A 19,874-nucleotide genomic window follows, 5' to 3' on the forward strand; every position below is an offset into this window, starting at 1 on the left:
TCTATTTTGAAAACAATTCTACTACTACCTCAGTTTTATTTTACTTATCCATAATAATAAAATTTTCTTTTGTCTTATTTATTTTATTAAATACAAAATATATATTATTTTCTAGTAATATTATTCTTATTATTAAATCACTGCATAAGATACTTATAATCAATTTAAAATTTTAAAATATAAATAATAAAATTAAATTAATAAAATAAACCTCTAATTAAACACAATTAAATTTATATATATAAAAAAAGTGAAACACGTATTATTAAATTATACATTAAGTATTTAGAGATTATAGGCATATAAAGTATGAGTGTTACAATTATTATTATTAGGTGTCTGGCCATAGATTTTAAATATTTTTTTACTTTATTTATAATTTATCGAGTTGGTATTGACGATGAAGTTGTGTTTGATTATATTTTTTTGTAAAGAATATTAGAAATGATGTTCATTTTTTAATGTACTTAAGTACAACTTCAAAGTGAAAAGTGAGTTAAAAAATAAATTATAAAGTGTTTTTCAAATTTGAAATACAACTTCAAACTGAAAAAAAAATAATTATATTTCAATTTTTCATGAGCAAACATTGATTTTAAAATAAAATGAAATATTATTTCAAAAAAAATTAAATATGTTTTATGTTCGAATGGGTCCTAAAAATAAAACTTGAAAAGATACGGGCTATAAAAATATTTTTTTAAAGTACGATAAATGAAAAATGAGAGTAAAAGAAACAAAAATGATTTTAATAGGCAATTTTCAAAATATAAATGATTGTTCAAAACATTAACTTGGATTTTTTATGTTCACAGCCTCTAATTATCTACATAGGCTTGACACATTTTATTTTCATTTCCCATAGCAATTTTTATTTTTTTTTTATCAAAATCAAAACTTATATATTAATCACAAAAAATCAATTCAAAATTCACTACTCGAAAAGAGAAAAACGCGTAAACTAATTAGATCAGCCAATCAAATTCTTGAAAGATCATTCTCCAAAATTAAATCCTTTAAATAGGAAAAAAAAATAAAAAATAATTTCATACAAATATTATATTATTATTTTTCAAATTTGGGGTAAAAATACCAAAGTGTTTCAAAGGTGGGATTATCTTGACGTAGGTCTGTCTCTGAACAAACAAATTGATTGAGAAATCCATTTTCAATAATGAAATAAATCGAGAAAGTAGAGAAGATTACGCAATATGAGAATTGAATTTTCATCAATAAAATAAAAATTTAAATAATCAAGTTTCATATTACAAATAATAGATAAACACTTATGTAAATTATTTTTAAAAACATTCAATAAAATAGAAAACAAATATGTTGGAAGAGAAATAAAGAAAAAACAAACAAACAAATGGCAGATGAATGATATATGAAAGAAGAGGAAAAAGGGAATCAAGTTTAGTGTGAGAACCGAGACAATGAGAGTGAGTAATATAAGAGAGGATTATATATTTGGACCGAAACTCAAATAAGGGATACATTTAAAAAGGAAAAACTATTTAGTTACATAAATATTTTTATCATATTTATTAATTTTTTCTATAATTTAAAATAGTTATACGCGGAAAAGGGCCAAAAATATCTCTGAACTATAGAAAAAGGTTTAAAAATACCCTTCATCTACCTTTTGGTCTAAAAATACCCTTTTACTCATTTTTGGTCTAAAATTACCCTTCCATCCACCTTTTTGGCTAACTATAACCCTTGAAACTAACAACCCTCTTTTTATTTTTTATTTTTTAAAAGTATTTATGATGTGTCATTTTCCTATTGGATGAAATAAAAATCCCACATCCACTAAAAAAAATTCATAATTTAGTTCCAAGGAAAAAAGGTGGATGAAAGAGTATTTTTAGACCAAAAAGATGAGTAGAAGGGTATTTTTAGACCAAAAGATGGATGAAGGGTATTTTAAAACCTTTTTCTATAATTCAAGGTATTTTTGGCCCTTACGTGACCGCTTTCACACACACACACATATAGATAGACAAAAGTATTTTTTTATATGCATAACTGTAACGACCTAGCCCATCGTTATCTAAAAATATATGCGGTAAAGATATACAAATCTCATTCATCATATGATTAGGATCAATACCTTGGTGTGTGAGTGCATTAAGGTCGTGATATGCTCCTATCTCAAAGTCGAGCTGAAAGTGTCTTTCCGATTTAGTTTTGAATCTGAGTTCAAACTAAGGTCTACTTCAAACGACCATATATCTCAGCCAGTAATGAATTAGGTCACAAGACCTATCAAATTAGAGGTCTATGAGTCTTCTTTCCAACTCCACTGAAGTTACCTCATTTGAAGTTCGGAGTAAAAAGCTATGCCCTTTTTACTAGCATTGTCTGTGCTTAAGCCGTTGTGGCGAGAATTAGGCCGCTGTGGCGGGACCGCCAGAGCGAGATGGTCTTGCTGTAGCGGGACAGACGGGATTTAAAGTCAGAAAAAACCCTAGAATGGTTTATTTCATTCTCACTTCGTTCTTAAAAGACCAGAAGCGACCTAGGGCGATTTTCTATTGGTTTCCACTCCAATTTGTGCTAAAGGTAAGTAATTTACTCCCTAAACTTGTAATTTGATTCCTAGAACCTACAATTGTTAGTGGGTGATCACTGAGGGAAGGTTTTGGCTTGAAACTAATCATAGGAAAACCCTAGTTTGAGTGAAAAAATCACGAGTTTGGCCTAGGATTTGAGATTTGCATATAATCTGGAAATATTTAGGCCATTTATGATTGATTTTGTATTATACTATTATTTTAGACCAAGAAGAAGATAAAATTTCACTAAATGAGTCAAAGTTTGTGATCAGACTTCTGCAGAAGTTGCTTAGCACCCAGGTAGGCTAGGTTTCTCAATTGAGTAGTTATAAATCTGTTTGCATTGCATAATGTATCGTAGATTGACGGGAGATTTCATGTTTAGGCCTTCAGGCACGGAGTTTAGATGGCTGAATGTGTTGTTATTGTTGTGTATGGTAGGAATGTACTATGTGGATTATGACTATGCTGTGACTAGTGATGATAGTCTAGTTCTTGATTGTTAACCTTAATACTTTTTGTTGATATGATTGATGGTCCATGTAAAGCTAATGTGTAAGGAAATTGCTAGGTTAGAGTGAGATCTTGAGACTTGCGATAATAAAGAGGGGGAGTCCAGTATGGGGCTATCAATCCATATATATATATATATATATATGTGTGTGTGTGTAGTGACGGTTCCATGTGAATGGTTGACTAATGCGCGTTCATGCAATAAGATGAAATAAAACTAATAAAATGTCTATTTGTGAACAATTACATGCAATGAGCCTGATTACTTAATTGTGATAATATGTGAACTATTCGTTGTGGACTGTGATTATGCATTGTGATTGTGATATTGGATCGGGTGTCGCATTCCGAAATATATATTGGATCGAGTGTCACGTTCCGACACATATATTGAATCAAGTATCGCGTTTCGACACATATATTGGATCGAATGTCATGTTTTGACACATACTAAATATTGGTTCAGGTGTCACGCCGACACACTAATTGTTTGGGTATGAATTCCATGAGAGAACCATTGCGTGACTATCATCTATAAATTGATGTTGACTATATTTGTGATGATAGAGAAACTGACTTGATGATAATTGAGCATGCCCATTCTGTGTAATAATTGATATGAAAGGACTGAAGGTCCAAGTGTTACCATGTTAACAGTTGTAATTGAGATTTACACGGTGAAACTGTATATTGCTCCTAAAATGGTAAGTTGGTAATGTGCTTCTATATATATGCATGTTCAGATTATGTTATTGTTGCTAGATACATCCGTATCATAGGTGTGAGGCCGTAGTAAACAAGCGGAGAATAATTGATATATGGTTTAATAAGATTAGTGATTAGAGTCAGATATTAATGGTATCTGATTGGTATATGTGAAAAAAGGGGATTGAGGGAGAAGTCAGAGCTACTGTCTTCGCTCTGGCGGGAGGAATCCCGTTGTGGCGAGGCCGTCAGAGCGGGATAGGTCTCGCCACAGCAGGCCAGTACGGTTATGAGGTAAGTCTTAGTTCACTTAAATGTTTACCTCTTTCAAGTGAGATGCTCAATGATCACCCACCAACAATTGCGGGTTCTAAAAATTGAATTACAAGTTTAAGGAGTAAAAATGCAGGATCTACCTAGGGAGGCAAAAATCATACTCAACATGGATAAATGATAGGTACCAAACCTCGGGTTCAGAATATTTCAGAATGCAAACTTCCAAAATGAGTTGAGATAATGATAAGAGCTAGAGTATGAAAACAATGACACCAAACAAAAAGAGGGACATAAAACAAGCAAAATGCTGCAAGCGAGATGAGCAACAAGCAACAATCATAACATATCTGAAAACAATTCCTCACATCAGTGTTAAGGCAAGCAGTAAGCAAATATGGATTCATATAAGAAAAGTCATCTCAACAAACTCCAAAAGCACAAAAGTAATCACAGTTTAATTCATTGGAGAGTGAGAGAATGGAAGACGAAAATTGTTCAATTTCAACAGCTATTAATGGAAATATTTCTTGGTCAATACAGTCTGTTGTAAATTTTTAATCTTTTTTTCATTTAGATAGTGGTATTAGCTCCTTGTTGAGCTCAATCTATCAAATAAGAAAAGTTAAGGAAATACACAGATTGCACAGTGACAATTGATTCTTGGGTTGAGTGAATACTTAACTTGTGCGTAGTACTCGGATCTGTGGCTAAAACGGCGAAGAATTTTTCAATTGGATCAATCTCATGGCGTGAGTGAGACTTGTAAACTCCCTAAATGAGAACGACCGAAGTCCCATTAGTTTGACAGATCAGAGGAGCGATGCGATGATAAGCAGTATTCTATCATAACATTCCCAATCCGGTAAATGCATAGTTAAGGGATCATTTTAGATCTACTCCTATCGTTAAAGGACTATTTATAACATTTTCTCAATTTTCATATATTAGTTATAAAACCTTAATACCAAATAGAGTTTATATATATGTATACTATACAAAGTTAATGCATACATTATTTTTTGTAATGCGCACTACCAAATGACATTTAGTTCATTTTTATTGGTTCAATTTGAATTTACATACTCTTTGAGAAATAGCAATTGATATGACCATTATATTATGATATTAATTGATATTTATTTTTACAGGTTTTGAAAAATAATTAGAGAATAAGTAACATCGGTAGTTAGAGGCCACCTTTGAGATCATTTACTTAGCACTTAAGTTTATTTAATTAATTCATATATATATATATACATCTAAGTGATTTGGAAAATTTGTTTATTTAAAATTTTAATTAAACAAAAGGTTGCAAGAAGCAACTGTTCATCAAAGGTGTCCTTTTTCTGATTCTATAAATACGAACAGTACCTAGTACTCAATTGCAAATAAAGCCATAACTTGTGTGTTTTCTTTTGTTTTCCAATGGAAGTTATTGTAGTCATGGTGCCATATCCTGGATTTAGCCATGTCAATCAACTCTTCATCCTTGCTCGTCTCATTGCTTCCCATAATATACCAGTACACTTGATTTGCCTTGCTGAATTCAATCAAGATTTAAATCCCCGCCTCAAAAGTTCAAAATATATCCATTTTAATGACATTTTGCTTACTCAAGCCGAGGGCGAAATCACGGAAGAATATGATCGTGTGGTTTCGATTACAGAGTTGTTGGAAAAACACAACGAGCCCATTCGAAAAACTTGCCTTCAACTCTCTATCAATGCTAAGAAATTGGTGATAATTTATGACTCCGTAATGAAGAATTATATGGGGGATGTCCATTCAATCCCTAACGTCGAGACTTGTATTTTTCACTCTGGGTCTGCTATAAGTAAATATTATTTGCTCCAGCAAAGTGTCCATGACTTAGACGTTGTTGTTGATGTTGGTCACGAGTTCCCGGCTATGGATAGTTGTTATCCACCGCTTATGGAAGTATTCGTAAGAGATTTACATGAATGGGACCTCAACTCAGGAGAATTCATGATTTCTTCTAGAGAAATCGAAGGTAAGTACTTAGATTTACTCGCTAATGTGAAAAACACGAAGCCGTTGTGGGCACTTGGTCCACTTCATATGCTACTACAATCACATGATCATGACTCCTCTTCTTATTCTTCTCCTAGGGACAAGCCTCCTCGTCATGAATCTCTTGAATTTCTCGACAATCAACATGTTAATTCAGTAATTTATGTTTCGTTTGGAACAACCCCTAAATTATCACAGGAGCAAGTCAATGAGCTTGCAATTGCTCTAGAAAAGAGCAATCAAAGGTTTATTTGGGTAATAGGAAAAGGAGATCATAATACTACTACTAATAACAATAATACTAAAAATAACAAGAAAGGTGTGGAGAAATTTGAGAAGAAATTTGGGAAGATTGAATTACCACAAGGGTTTGAAGAGAGGGTGAAAGGAAGAGGAATGGTTGTGCGAAATTGGGTGCCCCAATTGGAAATCTTGGGCCATCCATCTACCGGTGGATTTTTAAGTCATTGCGGGTGGAATTCTTGTATGGAAAGCATTAGCCTAGGAGTTCCAATAATAGCTTGGCCAAACGAGTGGGACCAACCCTATAACGCTCTCCTTGTAACTAATGTACTAAAAATTGGAATCTCAGTATTTAGCTGGACTCACAAGGATGAGTTAGTGACATCAAAATCGATCGAGAAATCTGTCAAAATTTTGATGGATACAACGGAAGGGGAAGAGATGCGGAAGAGGGCGGTGGAGTTGAGCAATAAGATCAAGAGTTCGGTTAGCCCCGGAGGTGTGACGGCCAAGGAAGTTGAATCTTTCATATCCTATATTACCAAATAACTTTGTAGCTTAACAAAGCCATCGTCATATTGCTTCCTTTAATTTTAGACTTAATGATATTACGTTGAAAATGTTCCACCTTACTTTATGTCTCTTTTATCTTTTTCGTTTAATAAGAGACGTACTAATCGTCTTTGTTGTTTTTACTTTATCCATTTTATAAACTTGTTCATAGGCTACATGAGGTAAATATGCTAGAAGAAAGCAATTTCATATCCTTGATCATCTTTTTCCAGATTAGTAAATCTTCTTCGTTTTTGTGTCTTTCATTTGCAAGTGGGAAAATTGATTGATGGTTGCCCCTTATTAGCTTCCAATTCATAACATCCACTTTCCTCGATCATTTTCAAATATTCCTACGAAGGCGGGTTTTTTTTTTGCATCTTGACATTTTCATCAATAGGTAAAAAAAAAAAAACAATAAAAAAAAACAAAACTTGGTACACTCAGTTCATGCTATGCGCGAGGTCTAAGAAATGATCGGATATAACCTTGATAGACAAATGTAATAAATCACCCAAAAAAGGATAATTAATAGAAATGTCCATGAGGCAAAAAATATCCATTCTATCACAAAATATTATAAATCATACATATTTAGGGAAAATATATACACTTAAATATTCAATACATAGGGATCAGAATGAAGAAAAATAAATAAAGCTTAAGAAATTTTTTATCAAAATTTTCAAATGCACGAACCCTGACTCCAAAAAATCTGGAATAAATGGTCAAAGATGTGTTTCCAAGAGGTTGGTCTAATTTTATATGGATTTGGGGATGTGAAAATGTGAAATGACCATTGTTTCCTTTTATCAAAGAATTTTATTATGCATCTAAAAAAAAGTAGTCACAATAGGTAATTGTCACGTTTAACTTGATTTTAGCTGACATTTATATATATTTTTTAATTTAGGGTGTGCACAAGTAATCAATTAAACTTGTAAGCATACATATGTGTCCTACTTGTCATAATACACATAGGACGCCGCATAGGACATGAATTGCACATAGGAAGCCTTTGTAGGACGCATGTGTCTACTTGTTCAACTTTATACAATTTAAGTACCTATTTGTTCACACCCAAAATTAAAATACATAGATATCAATTGAAGGTAAAGTTAAAAGGCTCATTTATGTACATAAACTTGTGCACATTTATGTACATTCTTAATGAAATTTCTAATTTTTCCATTATTTGTGACTATATAGTCTGTAATTATAAAAGGGAAAATTACACCAGCTAACAGTCCATAACATTTGTTTACCACTTTTCTGACCCAACTTTACAAAATTAAAATGACTCAATTTGGACAAAATGACCATGTTTGATGTAATTAACTGTCAGAACCCTAAACTACACCCTAGCTGTGACACGATACTTAGAACCACAAATGATCCCAAGCTAACTGTTGTCATAACATATCAAAGCATAATCATAAAAGAACTAAGCGAAAGCTGATAAAACATAACTATATAAGTCTTGAAAGAGTACACCAATAAATCCATGAGACAACATTAAATAAAGCCTCTACTACTTAGAATGAAAATATAAGTCTGACGGAACATAGCCCCCAGCTACCTTAAAAATAATAAAGAGTACATAAAAAAATCTAACTATTAAATCCATAGAGTCCTCGAATGAGGAAGACTCACCAATTGCTGACTAGAAATGCTGCAATTTTACTAGCCCCGAGTCTGAGAAGGGATACTAGAATCTACATCATAAAAGATTACAGCGCAGAGAAAGTATGCGTCAGTACATGAAATGTACTGAGTATACAAGGGACACCAACATACTCATATAAAATAACATATGAAAGAATTGTGAAAGTAAAATTTCAAAAATCATAATCGTAATAGAATAAAGGAACTAAAAGGAAATAGTTGAAGTCCATGCATAAATATCAGTTTTAAAAAAAAGACCTTCTTTCTAAAGCATATACATCAAGGTGCGTCTAAATCAGTAACCTTGCATAATCATATTCATACTATAGCATATTTAAAATGAACTATATGAGGTTAAGAACATATAGTAAAATGATGCATAAAATGGGAGCTTCGTATAACCGACATACACTATGTGAGTTTATGATGTCAAAAGCTAGCTCAGTTGGGCAGGCTGCCTTATACCTTGCCAGGGTATAAGACCATATCATATATATGTGGATCCACTAGTTTGTGCCTCTTAGGGACATATGGAGTTGTGCGACAAAGTAGTATACTCAAGTCCTACGGTGGCACATAGTTATGGGACTTAGGGATTGCTACTAAAGGTCCATGGACGCTAACGGAAACCTTCATGCCTAAAGTCCACTCGGTGCTAAATAATCCACCCAAAATAACATAAATACATATTAATGCTTATAAGTATAAAAATTGTCCATATATCTGAATCATATGTGAGACTAAACTCAAAAGTCATATCATAAATCATAAGTGATACTAAGCTCAAAAATCATATCTTGAATCATAAGTGTTGTAAGACAGTGCTCAAATATCTCTTTCATAAACATATCTTTACTTCTATGCATATGACTTTAAACATGAGACAACTTACTTGAAATCATACATAACCGTAAATACTCAAAAGTAGATTTCATAACTTCATAAATAATCTTGACGCATGCTTGGAGAATCATAATCATATAATAAAACATATAGTTCATAGTAATTCAGTGAGATGCATAAGAAATCTTTCATAAGTGGTTTAACTTTGCATAAAAATCATAGCTTAACTCTGGATTTGAATATAATTTATGAATACTTTAGGCATGAGAGTGGAATGAATACTCTCATTGAAGCCTTACGTACCCGAGAAAACAAAGCTTGAAAGAAGAACTTGCTTGGAAACCTTGAAATCATAGCTTTTGATTTTCTTGCAGTAGTTTCTGAGTTGAGTGAGTTGAGAACGTAGAAATTTAGGAGTGAATGGGAGTTTTAAATAATGAAAACCTGATTTCCTACACATTTAGGTCCATTTAGATAACTCCCCAAAGGTTTTTAGGACAAAAATATCTTTAAAATATAAAACTCGATGAAATTCGACCATCTGACGTCATTTGGGTGACAGACCGTCGCTTGGTTGATAGGCCGCCACCCTGAATGTCAAAAATGGTCCCAAAACGGTCCTTTCCACCTAAGTATGACGGTCAAGTCTGACGGGCCATCACATTTTCCGTCGGACATTGACAGCTTATAGCGTCTCTGGTAAAATAGTCATAAATATTTACTCTAAACCCAGATTGATGCAAACTTAGTGGCGTTGGGAAGATGACTCAAAGACCTTTAATTTGATAGGTCATGGGCTACTATTTATTTATATTCTAGGAGATATAGTTATTTGAAGTTGACCCTTATATGAACTCATGCGAAAACTTAGTCGATAGGAAAGCTTTGAACTTAGCTTGGTATTTGAGGTTTCTTATGACCCTAAATCACATCCAATACACTTCAAATACTTAGAAAGGACCTTAAAATATATGCAAAACTTATAAATCATTGTGTTAGGGCTTATATGCATAGGGAGGATGGTTCGGATCTTTGCTTAGAAGTTGTGGGGTGTTACATTAATCTTTTTTTTGTGGGGCGTTACATTAATCTTTTTTTTCTTTGAAAAGGCTGAGATGGGCAAAGGTTTTGAGCTTATAATACCAAAAAAAAATCGTTGTTTACTTTTTTTTTGTTTCTCTTTTTTTCTTTTCTAATTCACTTTTTTTATTAAAAAATGAGTATTTATGCCATTTTATTATCTTTATTTTTTTTTATTTATTAAGGTAGAAATTTTCAAATAAATATCGATATGTATGGCCATTTATTTTATTTTTTTAATCTTTTACTTCTGTTTTTTTGTACTATTCAAAAGGAAAAAACTTGTTGATATTTTTTTTTACTCTTTTTAATTTTTTTTTCCTTTTCTAATTGTTTTACTTTTTTGTGGAAAAATAAATATTTATGTTGTTTTTTTAATTATTTTTCTATTTATTAAGGTGAGAATTCATGATAGGTAAATAAAAATTGATATAAATATATTAAATAATTATTTATATAATATCTACACATAATCAGACATCATTTATACAATGTTGATTGTCACGATCCAACCCACCGAACCGTACGGCCACCTACTCTAACACCTAAGTAGGAGAACCCTTACCCCTTAAATAGAATTAACAACGCAAAAGTCAAAGATAATACAATTATATGCCCGAAAGATTATAAAAACAGTAGTATTAATTTACAACTCAAGGTTTATTATCGGAAGTATTCTAACACCCCCGAGGAAACTAGTCTAAATGGGTATCAGAGCTCTATAGATACAGGACATAAAATAAAAGAATTGACACAGCTTCAACCACGAGGGAGGAAAGGTAGAAGCTGGCGGAGAATCGTCTTTACCTTCACTTAAGAAACTCCACTGACACTGCAACCAAACTATGCCAAGCGGCATAACAAGAGTAGTATCAGTACAAACAACATGTACTAGTAGGCATTATTGGTTAATCTGATACTCACCGCATAATACATAAGAAAATAAGATAAGATCATAAACAATAAAGGTTTATGTCCTTGCCCACAATAGCTTATAGGTAACTCCTTACTCTCACCTCTATAGTGCTTCGTCCACTACTAACCCCGATTTCACTAGCAATAATGATTTTCGAGGTTGAGACATGTAGGTTATAGGCCCACAAGGTCCTCAAAGAACACCCTAACATCAAGCCTACCGACTACCTTACCCACTCACTGGCAACACAACTACCACTTGCCTTAGCCTTTTTACCTTACCAGAAATGACTTAGTCATCTCATAACCACACCTCTTAACTAGCTCTGTCTTTTACGTAACAAGTACGACGACCACTACCACCTGATCAAATCCTAATGAAATCTACTCCCTGCCAACAAACAACCTCTACTATTAAGCCCAAAGGTATAAAATATCACACATATCACAACATGGCCTCACAAGTCCCCCCAGTCTTAATCACGAATAAGCGTATATTGACTCTCAGTTTGCGACTAATAACAACTACAGAATCGACCGGGTTCTTTTATAAGAGTTTTTCCCTTTAGTCCATTAATAGTTACATTCACTATTCCATCCAAAATGATAGATATCATTGGGTCCTCTCATGGGAGCATTCACACACACTGGGCCCTCTCATGGGATCCAAACTCAATCATATATGTGTCGGAACGTGACACCCGATTTAAGAACGTATCAAAACATGACACCCGATTCAGTAATATCGAAATATGACACCCAATCCAGTAATGTGTTGGAATGTGTCACCTAATCCAAAAATATGTCGGAACGTGACACCCAATCTTCAAAACCACAACAATCCACATTACAGTTACAAGTAGCAAACATAATCAATGCATATATAATTACTTAGGCTCTTGCACTCATTAACATAAGGTTCTAACCCCTAGGGTTTATCACAACCATTCTCAATTTTTCCTACCAATATATATACAATTATAGCAGTTACGAACACACAAGTCTAAATATGAGAATACCACTACCAATTTTCCTAAAATCATTATACAATTTCCTTACCCAGGTCACATCAAGTTTGACCACTAAAAACACATATATTTCTATATGTGACCCGTGACCAAGAGCCTAATTATAAACCTCTCATTAAATCCCTTTATACTATGCAACAGGTATAGATTTAACTATTCAGATAAGAGAAGCCTATCCTACCTGGGCACCAAGTAACTGTGGAGAGGTAACATAGCTCCAATCCTTGATTCTAGATGTCTGACGAAAAAGATAGGCCTGAAATCTGTCATTTGAGGGTTTTTGCAATAACTCTAGCCCATAACTTACACTTTGGGAGGAGTGGAGAACTAAGAGAATTGTGACTTAAGTTTCTATCCCTCGACCTCCAAGTCTGGAGACAGGGATCCTGCTGGAGCGGCGCCGCTGTGGCAGGACTATCTCGCGCTAGCGGGATTGTGGTGTCCACTTGACTTATTTCTCTTTAGATTTCTCCCACTCTTAATTAACAACGGTTCAGGTCGTTACATCGATACATTACATATCTATTTATAAAATATCGATATACTTCATATACACCACACAACTATTTAGACATCATATATGCATGTTTATACACTATTTATACAATATCGGTACTTTTTTATACACTATTTATACAATATCGATACATTACATATATACTAAATAACTACTTATAAAATATTGATACATTACAAATACACTACATAATTATTTGTACATCATGCATATTTGTTTTTATACAATTTATACAATATTGATACATGAAATTGAAAAAAAAACTTTTTTAAAAAAAAAATTAAAAGACAGCCGAAAAAAAAGTTAATTTTTGTTTTAAAAAATCAACGCTCAAAAATATGAGAAAGCAACAAAGCCCATGACCATTTTGGGCTATTTTTTCTGTCAAGAGAAAATAGACTACTTTTTTGGTAAATTATTTTTCTATATATAAATGAATCTTTGATGGAGGAAACTGCATTAGTATATAGTAACCCTCATTTCACATCCATCACAATCCATTTTTACCTTGATTTCAACCGTCTAAAATGATTTTTTTTTTAAAAAAAAATAATTAGTTTCAATAGAATTCTATGAAATTAAAATAAAGAAAACAAAAATGTCGTATAACACATGCAAATTACCTCCATTGGTACGTTTGCTCTTCCAAGTACGTGTAATTTCAAACTCATCTAATATGTGATCAATAATACCCATTATATTTTTTATTTCAAAATATTATCTTATATCTGTATTATATATTGTTTTTTAATTTAATAAGCAGCAGTTCTGCTGCTTCAGCCTTCAGTGTCTGTTTTATGTTACATCTTTTGTTTATTTCTGTAGGTGGTTACTTGGTGGCTTGTTGGTTGAGGCTCCAACTTATATGTGGGAGATTTGGGTTCAAATCTTTTTGTATACTTCAAAATAATGACATGAGATAATTTTTTATTCATTTTTCGTAACTTATTTTATCTTAAAATATTTAGAAAATGCATATAAAAAATTATCAAACTTAATCGCAGCTGCCACATTAGGTATAAAAAACCTTTAATCTCGACCCCTTAGAGGATGGTCATCATCAGGCTTTTCAGCAAAATATTTTTGAATGAGGGGCATACTACGAAATCAGGGCGGACCCAATGACGGAGTCAGGAATTTTATTAAGGGGGTTCAAAAAAATTAAACACGCTAATCATATTCATAAATAAACGGATCGAGTCAAATATACCTGTTTTGCAAGAAGCAGGGCTTTCTACAAGTTTTTCAGTTCCTTTCGAATTTTCTTCAACTCCTGAAAGTGCAAATAGAGAGAAAGCATGAAGGGGGATTAAAATAAAAAAAATTGACATAACGTGGCTTCAAAACAATACAAAACATCCTTAACATTAGAAATTATAATAGCTTGATATGTATTACAAAACATAGTGATAATTACACTATATTGAAGGGGGGCTAAGAAACCAAACACGCGAATAAGCCTATCAAAATATTGTTTTACAATTAAAATGCAACTACATACATTATTACAATTGTATTCTAAGAGGTTTCATATCTTGAAATGTCTTAATTATAGCATCATTAGAAATACTATCAAATACATCTTTTTCTAAATAAGACACCAAACAACAACTAAAAAAATCATCACTCATTTGGATCCGCAAGTCATTCTTGATAAACTTCATTGTCGAAAAAGCCCTTCAACGGAGGCAGTGACAACTAGTAGAATTAGAGCAAGTTTCACTAAGCGGAATACCAGAGGATAATTGGAATGTTTCTTTGTTTGAATTAATCTTTTGGAAAGATCACAAAGCCCATTTAGATTGGAGAACCGTTCATCAACATCACGAACACCAACAATGTAACTTGCAAGTTGATTCTCAAGAGCACTCATATTAAATTCATCAAAGTCATCCGGATATATTTCCTTCATTCTCAATACTTTTTTGATGTCAAAACTTAAAAATGAGTTAATTGGATTTAAGCAAGAAATTTCACGGAGCAAATCAGTAGTCACCCCATCAAAACGATCATTAAGTTCTTAAAATTGTCGATCAATAATATTGCAAAATACTTCAACACGATAATGATGTGTCACGACCTCAACCCGCCATGACTGGCACCCACATCTCAATATCACAGCTCAATGTCTTTCACATGCTATAATTTCATACAAGGGTCCTCTCAAGGGACTACAAATAGTCAACTTTGTGTGTCAACCCTTTGCGGCGCTTGCTTTCTAGCTAAAATAGAATGTGACACCCGATCCAAGTATATGTCGGAACATGACACTCGATTCAAATACGTATCGAAATGTGACACCCGATCTAAATTATGTGTCAGAACGTGACACCTGATCCCAAGATATCACACTCACAAGAACATTCAATGTTTACAACATTTATACCACCAAGAACAGGTTCATCACAATAACATGCCAGCAAGTGATCATTTCACACATAATCTAGCATATTTTCCTATTCATATACACACATGCATATCATAAAGCAATTTAATAGGTATATGAAATACATACAGGAAATCAGACCATCACCTATCTCGAATTTTTCTGGCCCGAAATCCTTCCCCATTAGCCTATCCCAAACGACGGGAGAAGATTGTTACATGATGTAAGATTGTATAGTTAGCAAGTTTTCTTCGCGATCTTAAAGAACTAACATATGGCTCCTCAAATTTAGGTATCAAAACATCATGTTTGATACAAATGTAGATACCTTAGCAATAAGAAAGTCTCATTCATCACCCCTTAAAACTTGCAACCTTCTTTTTGCTACTTCAACAAGTAGCATGGCATTTGCAATATCTTGCTCTTTTTTTAAGCATTTATTAAGCTCATTTGTGACTACTAAGACATCTCTCATCAAATGCAACATAAAAGCAGCCTTATACGTTTGGCAAGCTTTGAGATGTCCCATTGTCTTAGCTTTTTCATCCATATTTCGTGTATCAAGAGCAAGTGATTCAAGAACATCAAGAATAGAGCCAAACATAATAATAAAATTATTAAAGGATTTATAATGAGATCCCCAACGAGTGTCACAAGCTCTTGAAAGATCAAGTTGTTGATTCAAGCCCCTACCGATTGTAAGTTCACTCATAGCTCATGCCTCTTTAATTGTTTCTTTTTGAGAATCACGTAATTCATCCATAAGCTTAAAAGAAGATCTCAATACATTTAAAATATTTGAGATCAATACTACAAATTTTTTCACTTCAACACACTTTTTAGAGTCCCCAACAAGAGTTAGTTGAAGTTGATGAGCAAAACAATGGATGGAATGGACCGATCTACTTTCTTACCTAATCAATATTTTAAGGCCATTGATCTCACCTTGCATATTGCTTGCCCAGTCATAACATTGTCCATGCACACTTGATGGACTCAAAGAATGTTGAGCAAGTAAATTAATAATTGCCTACTTTAGAGATGACGCACAAGTATCTTGAACATGAACAATGTCAATAAGTCGCTCCATCACAAATCCCTTTCTATCAATATATCGAAATACAATAGCCATTTGCTCCTTGCATGACGCATCAAAGGATTCATCAACTAGTAGGACAAAGTAATCACTATTTAATTCCTCAAGAATAGCTTTAACGGTCTCTATCTTACATGCACTCAAAATATCTTTTTGAATCATTAGAGAAGTCATTTGATCATTTTGAGGAGCATGTTCTAGTACATAATCACAAATTTTATCACATTTATTTTTGCATACCATGAGAGAATTTCAAGAAGGTTACCCCTACTAAGTGATGATTTAGATTCATCATGACCTCTAAATGCAAATTCCTAAGTTATGAGAAGTCTTACTACATCAACCGAAGCACTTAAGAGAATCCAATATCCACACTTAAGTTGATTAGATTGTCTCTCAAATGTCAATTGAATAGACTGTCGTTGACGTAATAAATCTTGACATTTCTTTTTTGACTGATTATATATGCTATTCGGTAGATCAATATGCTTGTCAAGACTATTTTTTTTGTTCCAACTCTTAAACTCACTACTTGAAATACTTCACCTCCTCCTTGATGAATGTTATGGTCTTTAAATAGATAGAAATACAAATAATAGACCGCATCTTTACTAACACTATATTTCAACCAATCATGATACACATCATCAAACCATTCATGATTAAAACGACTCATTGATCCAGAAATATTTTCTTGAGAATACTCATGCACCGCTAGACGAGGTTGACAAGGACCATTTAAAAGGTATGCTCTTCTAATAACATCACGATGATTTGGATGATATATAGTTCAATATTGAGATTCTTTCACTAGGATGAAACTTTAAAGAACCCAAATAAAATTTTTGAGAAGAATGTAATGATACTTCTGAATGATTAGCATTTTCTTCTTGGTTAGATTGATTATGACTATGAAAGCTAAACTTGATTTCGAAACTTTGGTGAAATATTTCTTCATTGAAGCTTGAGACTGAATCGTAAAGAGCACATAAATAAGACAATAAATACTATTATACTAAAGCAAAAGCCATATAGAATTCTGAAAATTTTTATAATAAAAAGAAAGAAAGAAAAACTACGAATTTATAGGCTACAACAGCGAGTAGCGGCACTGCGGCAGCAGGCAGGAGGGCAGCGGCAACGGAGAACGGACAACAGCTAGCCCCCAGCAGCAACAATTAGCAAAGAGCAGCAGACAACAGTAAAAGGTCGAAAGAGAAGAAAAGAGTTGGGGGAGAAAATAAAATAATGAAATCCCTAGAAAAAGAGGAATTTTTTTATTTGTTGACTTTTCAATTAAAGATTTAAAATCAAAAAAAATTAATATGTTATGAAGTCATTTTTAAAATTTATATTTAATTTAAAAAATGCCTACAACTAAGCCTAAAAGTGTACCTAAAATTAGAAAAAAAAAGTGTGGCTATCCGGATTCAAACCCGCAAGCTGGCACAAACTAAGGCGAAATATTGAACCCCTTTTGCCACTGAGCTAGTCCTTTGACTTAGCTCACGGGGTTCAATATTAAATATATACATATAAATTTAAAAAATTATCTTATATATACAGTGTAATTTTTTAACGACCCGAACCCCTTGTTGACACCTAGTTTTGACCCTACACATTCTTAATCAATTAGTCAAGCTTCTTGAACTTTAAATAAAGTTTGAAATAACTATTTTGTATAGTTAAAAATATTTTGCTATTTTTGTCATTTCATTCGGCAAAATACCTAATATTTACATATTACTTTCTTAAAGATGTTTTATCAATTTGAAAATTACATTATTCCTAAAAAAATATTTATTTAAGTATATATTTTATTTTGTCAAAATAAGACTATTTACTGCGAAATTACTATAATTGGTCCATATTTGCAAATATTTATTTTACTTTGTGCATCAAGAAGCTTAATTGATTAAAAAATCATCTCGATCACTAGTGCAAATCAGCTAATTAATTGCAAAAACCTATTTTTCCTTTTTGATTTGACTATTTTTTTCAATGATTCGGTAACATCGCAATACAAAAGGCTACAATTTAAATTCGATTATAGCCAATTTTAAACTCTCAAATCAGCCCCTCTTTAAATCTATTTTGGATTGAGATTCCAATTTGCCCCAATTCATTCGAATACCCAACAACGTTCTTTTTCCTCTTCAAGGAAAATTCCACGCGCCTCCTCCCCGACAAAACTTGACCCTGCTACTGTGATTTCTGTTTCATCACATGGATTCCAACGAACTAATTTTGATTTAAGTTTGAATAAATCTCAATCTGCCTATAAATGCTCCTACCTGACAAGAATGAAAAAAAAAAAAGAAGGAGAATGGGGGAGAAACTTTCGGAGAAGAGGAGGCATCTGGTCTCTTGAGTTCTGATCTTGGTTCATTTCTTTGGGTTGGGGTTCGAAGATTGCTACTTATTGGGGATTTCCCCTTCTTCTAAATTTTATTTTTTTTTGGAAACCCCTTTAAATATGAAGTTTTGGGTTCACTAGTCTTGGCCGATGTCATGTTCCATTCTGTTTGAGACAGTGATGAGAATATATATAAAAAAAAAAATGTCAAGGCAAGGGAGCTAAAGTAATCCCATCTCGGCGAGGCAACTTTGGATGGCCAGAGATAATTGCGCAACTAGTTCGCAGCCATTGGGACACCATCATTTCCCTTGTTAGGCCACCATATGGTATTCCTGAGCCTCAACATTTCACTACTGCTACTATTACAGACTCAGCTTTGCAAATTGACACCACCAGGTTGTTGCTTTCCTTTTATTTTAAATGTTTAAATTTTTAACCTTGCCTTGCTAATGTACAATTTATTCGAGCCTCGCCAACTGTTGTTTCTTTGCTGCAATTGCTTTGCCTCATTTATGGTTGTTATCTGTTATGAACACAAATAATGACGTGGAAGATAACTTGGCAGCCACGGTGGACAAGAATACTATTCATCCTAGAAGGAGCAAGCGCGTGACAATTCCCTCTAAAAGGTTGGCAGATTTCATTGTCAAACCTGGATGACAAAAAGGTGACTAGCAAGTGGTGCAAGGAAAAGTATAATGAATGGAAGTTTGTTATAAGTAGCAGGGAGTAGGCATAGTAAGAGCATGCTATTTTTATGTGAAGTTATCTATCTTCTCATCTCTTATCTTCTTCTGTATCCCATCTCTTCTTCTTTTTATTTGTTCTTCCATATTAGTTCAGTTGTTAATCTCTTGTAATTCCAATTAGTGATTGCAATACTAGTGTTTCCTTGGTTATTATTGAGTTTGTTACATTATCACTGTTTGCTTTGTGTTGCTTCCTTTCTATGATTATCGTCCCGTGACTTGCTCTAAAATCTGTTGGATATCATCTATTTAAGATTTTTCTCCTATATGTTATGTTCTTTATTTGGTATCTTATATTCAGAGCTTTGTAATAAAGGACTAAGAACTATGTTGGTGTGCCTACTTCCCAATTTTG

At 33.0% G+C, this 19,874-nt stretch overlaps 2 protein-coding genes and 1 long non-coding RNA gene across 3 annotated transcripts; 2 read left to right on the forward strand and 1 right to left on the reverse strand.

The window, feature by feature from the left end:
• Nucleotides 1–5,498: 5,498 nt before the first annotated feature.
• Nucleotides 5,499–6,878, forward strand: LOC129869886 (zeatin O-glucosyltransferase-like). The gene has a single exon (XM_055944465.1). It carries the CDS (start codon nucleotides 5,499–5,501, stop codon nucleotides 6,876–6,878), a length of 1,380 nt encoding a protein of 459 aa, XP_055800440.1.
• A 7,711-nt stretch (nucleotides 6,879–14,589) lies between these two features.
• LOC129869887 (uncharacterized) lies at nucleotides 14,590–16,027 on the reverse strand. The gene is made up of 2 exons (XM_055944466.1): nucleotides 15,690–16,027; nucleotides 14,590–14,866 (listed from the first exon to the last, which is right to left on the reverse strand). Exons 1-2 carry the CDS (start codon nucleotides 16,025–16,027, stop codon nucleotides 14,590–14,592), a joined length of 615 nt encoding a protein of 204 aa, XP_055800441.1.
• A 2,469-nt stretch (nucleotides 16,028–18,496) lies between these two features.
• LOC129870997 (uncharacterized) lies at nucleotides 18,497–19,669 on the forward strand. The gene is made up of 2 exons (XR_008762166.1): nucleotides 18,497–19,166; nucleotides 19,336–19,669. It is a non-coding gene; the product is annotated as an uncharacterized LOC129870997 (long non-coding RNA).
• Nucleotides 19,670–19,874: the final 205 nt, after the last annotated feature.

This window comes from Solanum dulcamara, chromosome 10, assembly GCF_947179165.1.
Source record: "Solanum dulcamara chromosome 10, daSolDulc1.2, whole genome shotgun sequence".
In the NCBI taxonomy this organism is placed as follows: Eukaryota; Viridiplantae; Streptophyta; class Magnoliopsida; order Solanales; family Solanaceae; genus Solanum; species Solanum dulcamara.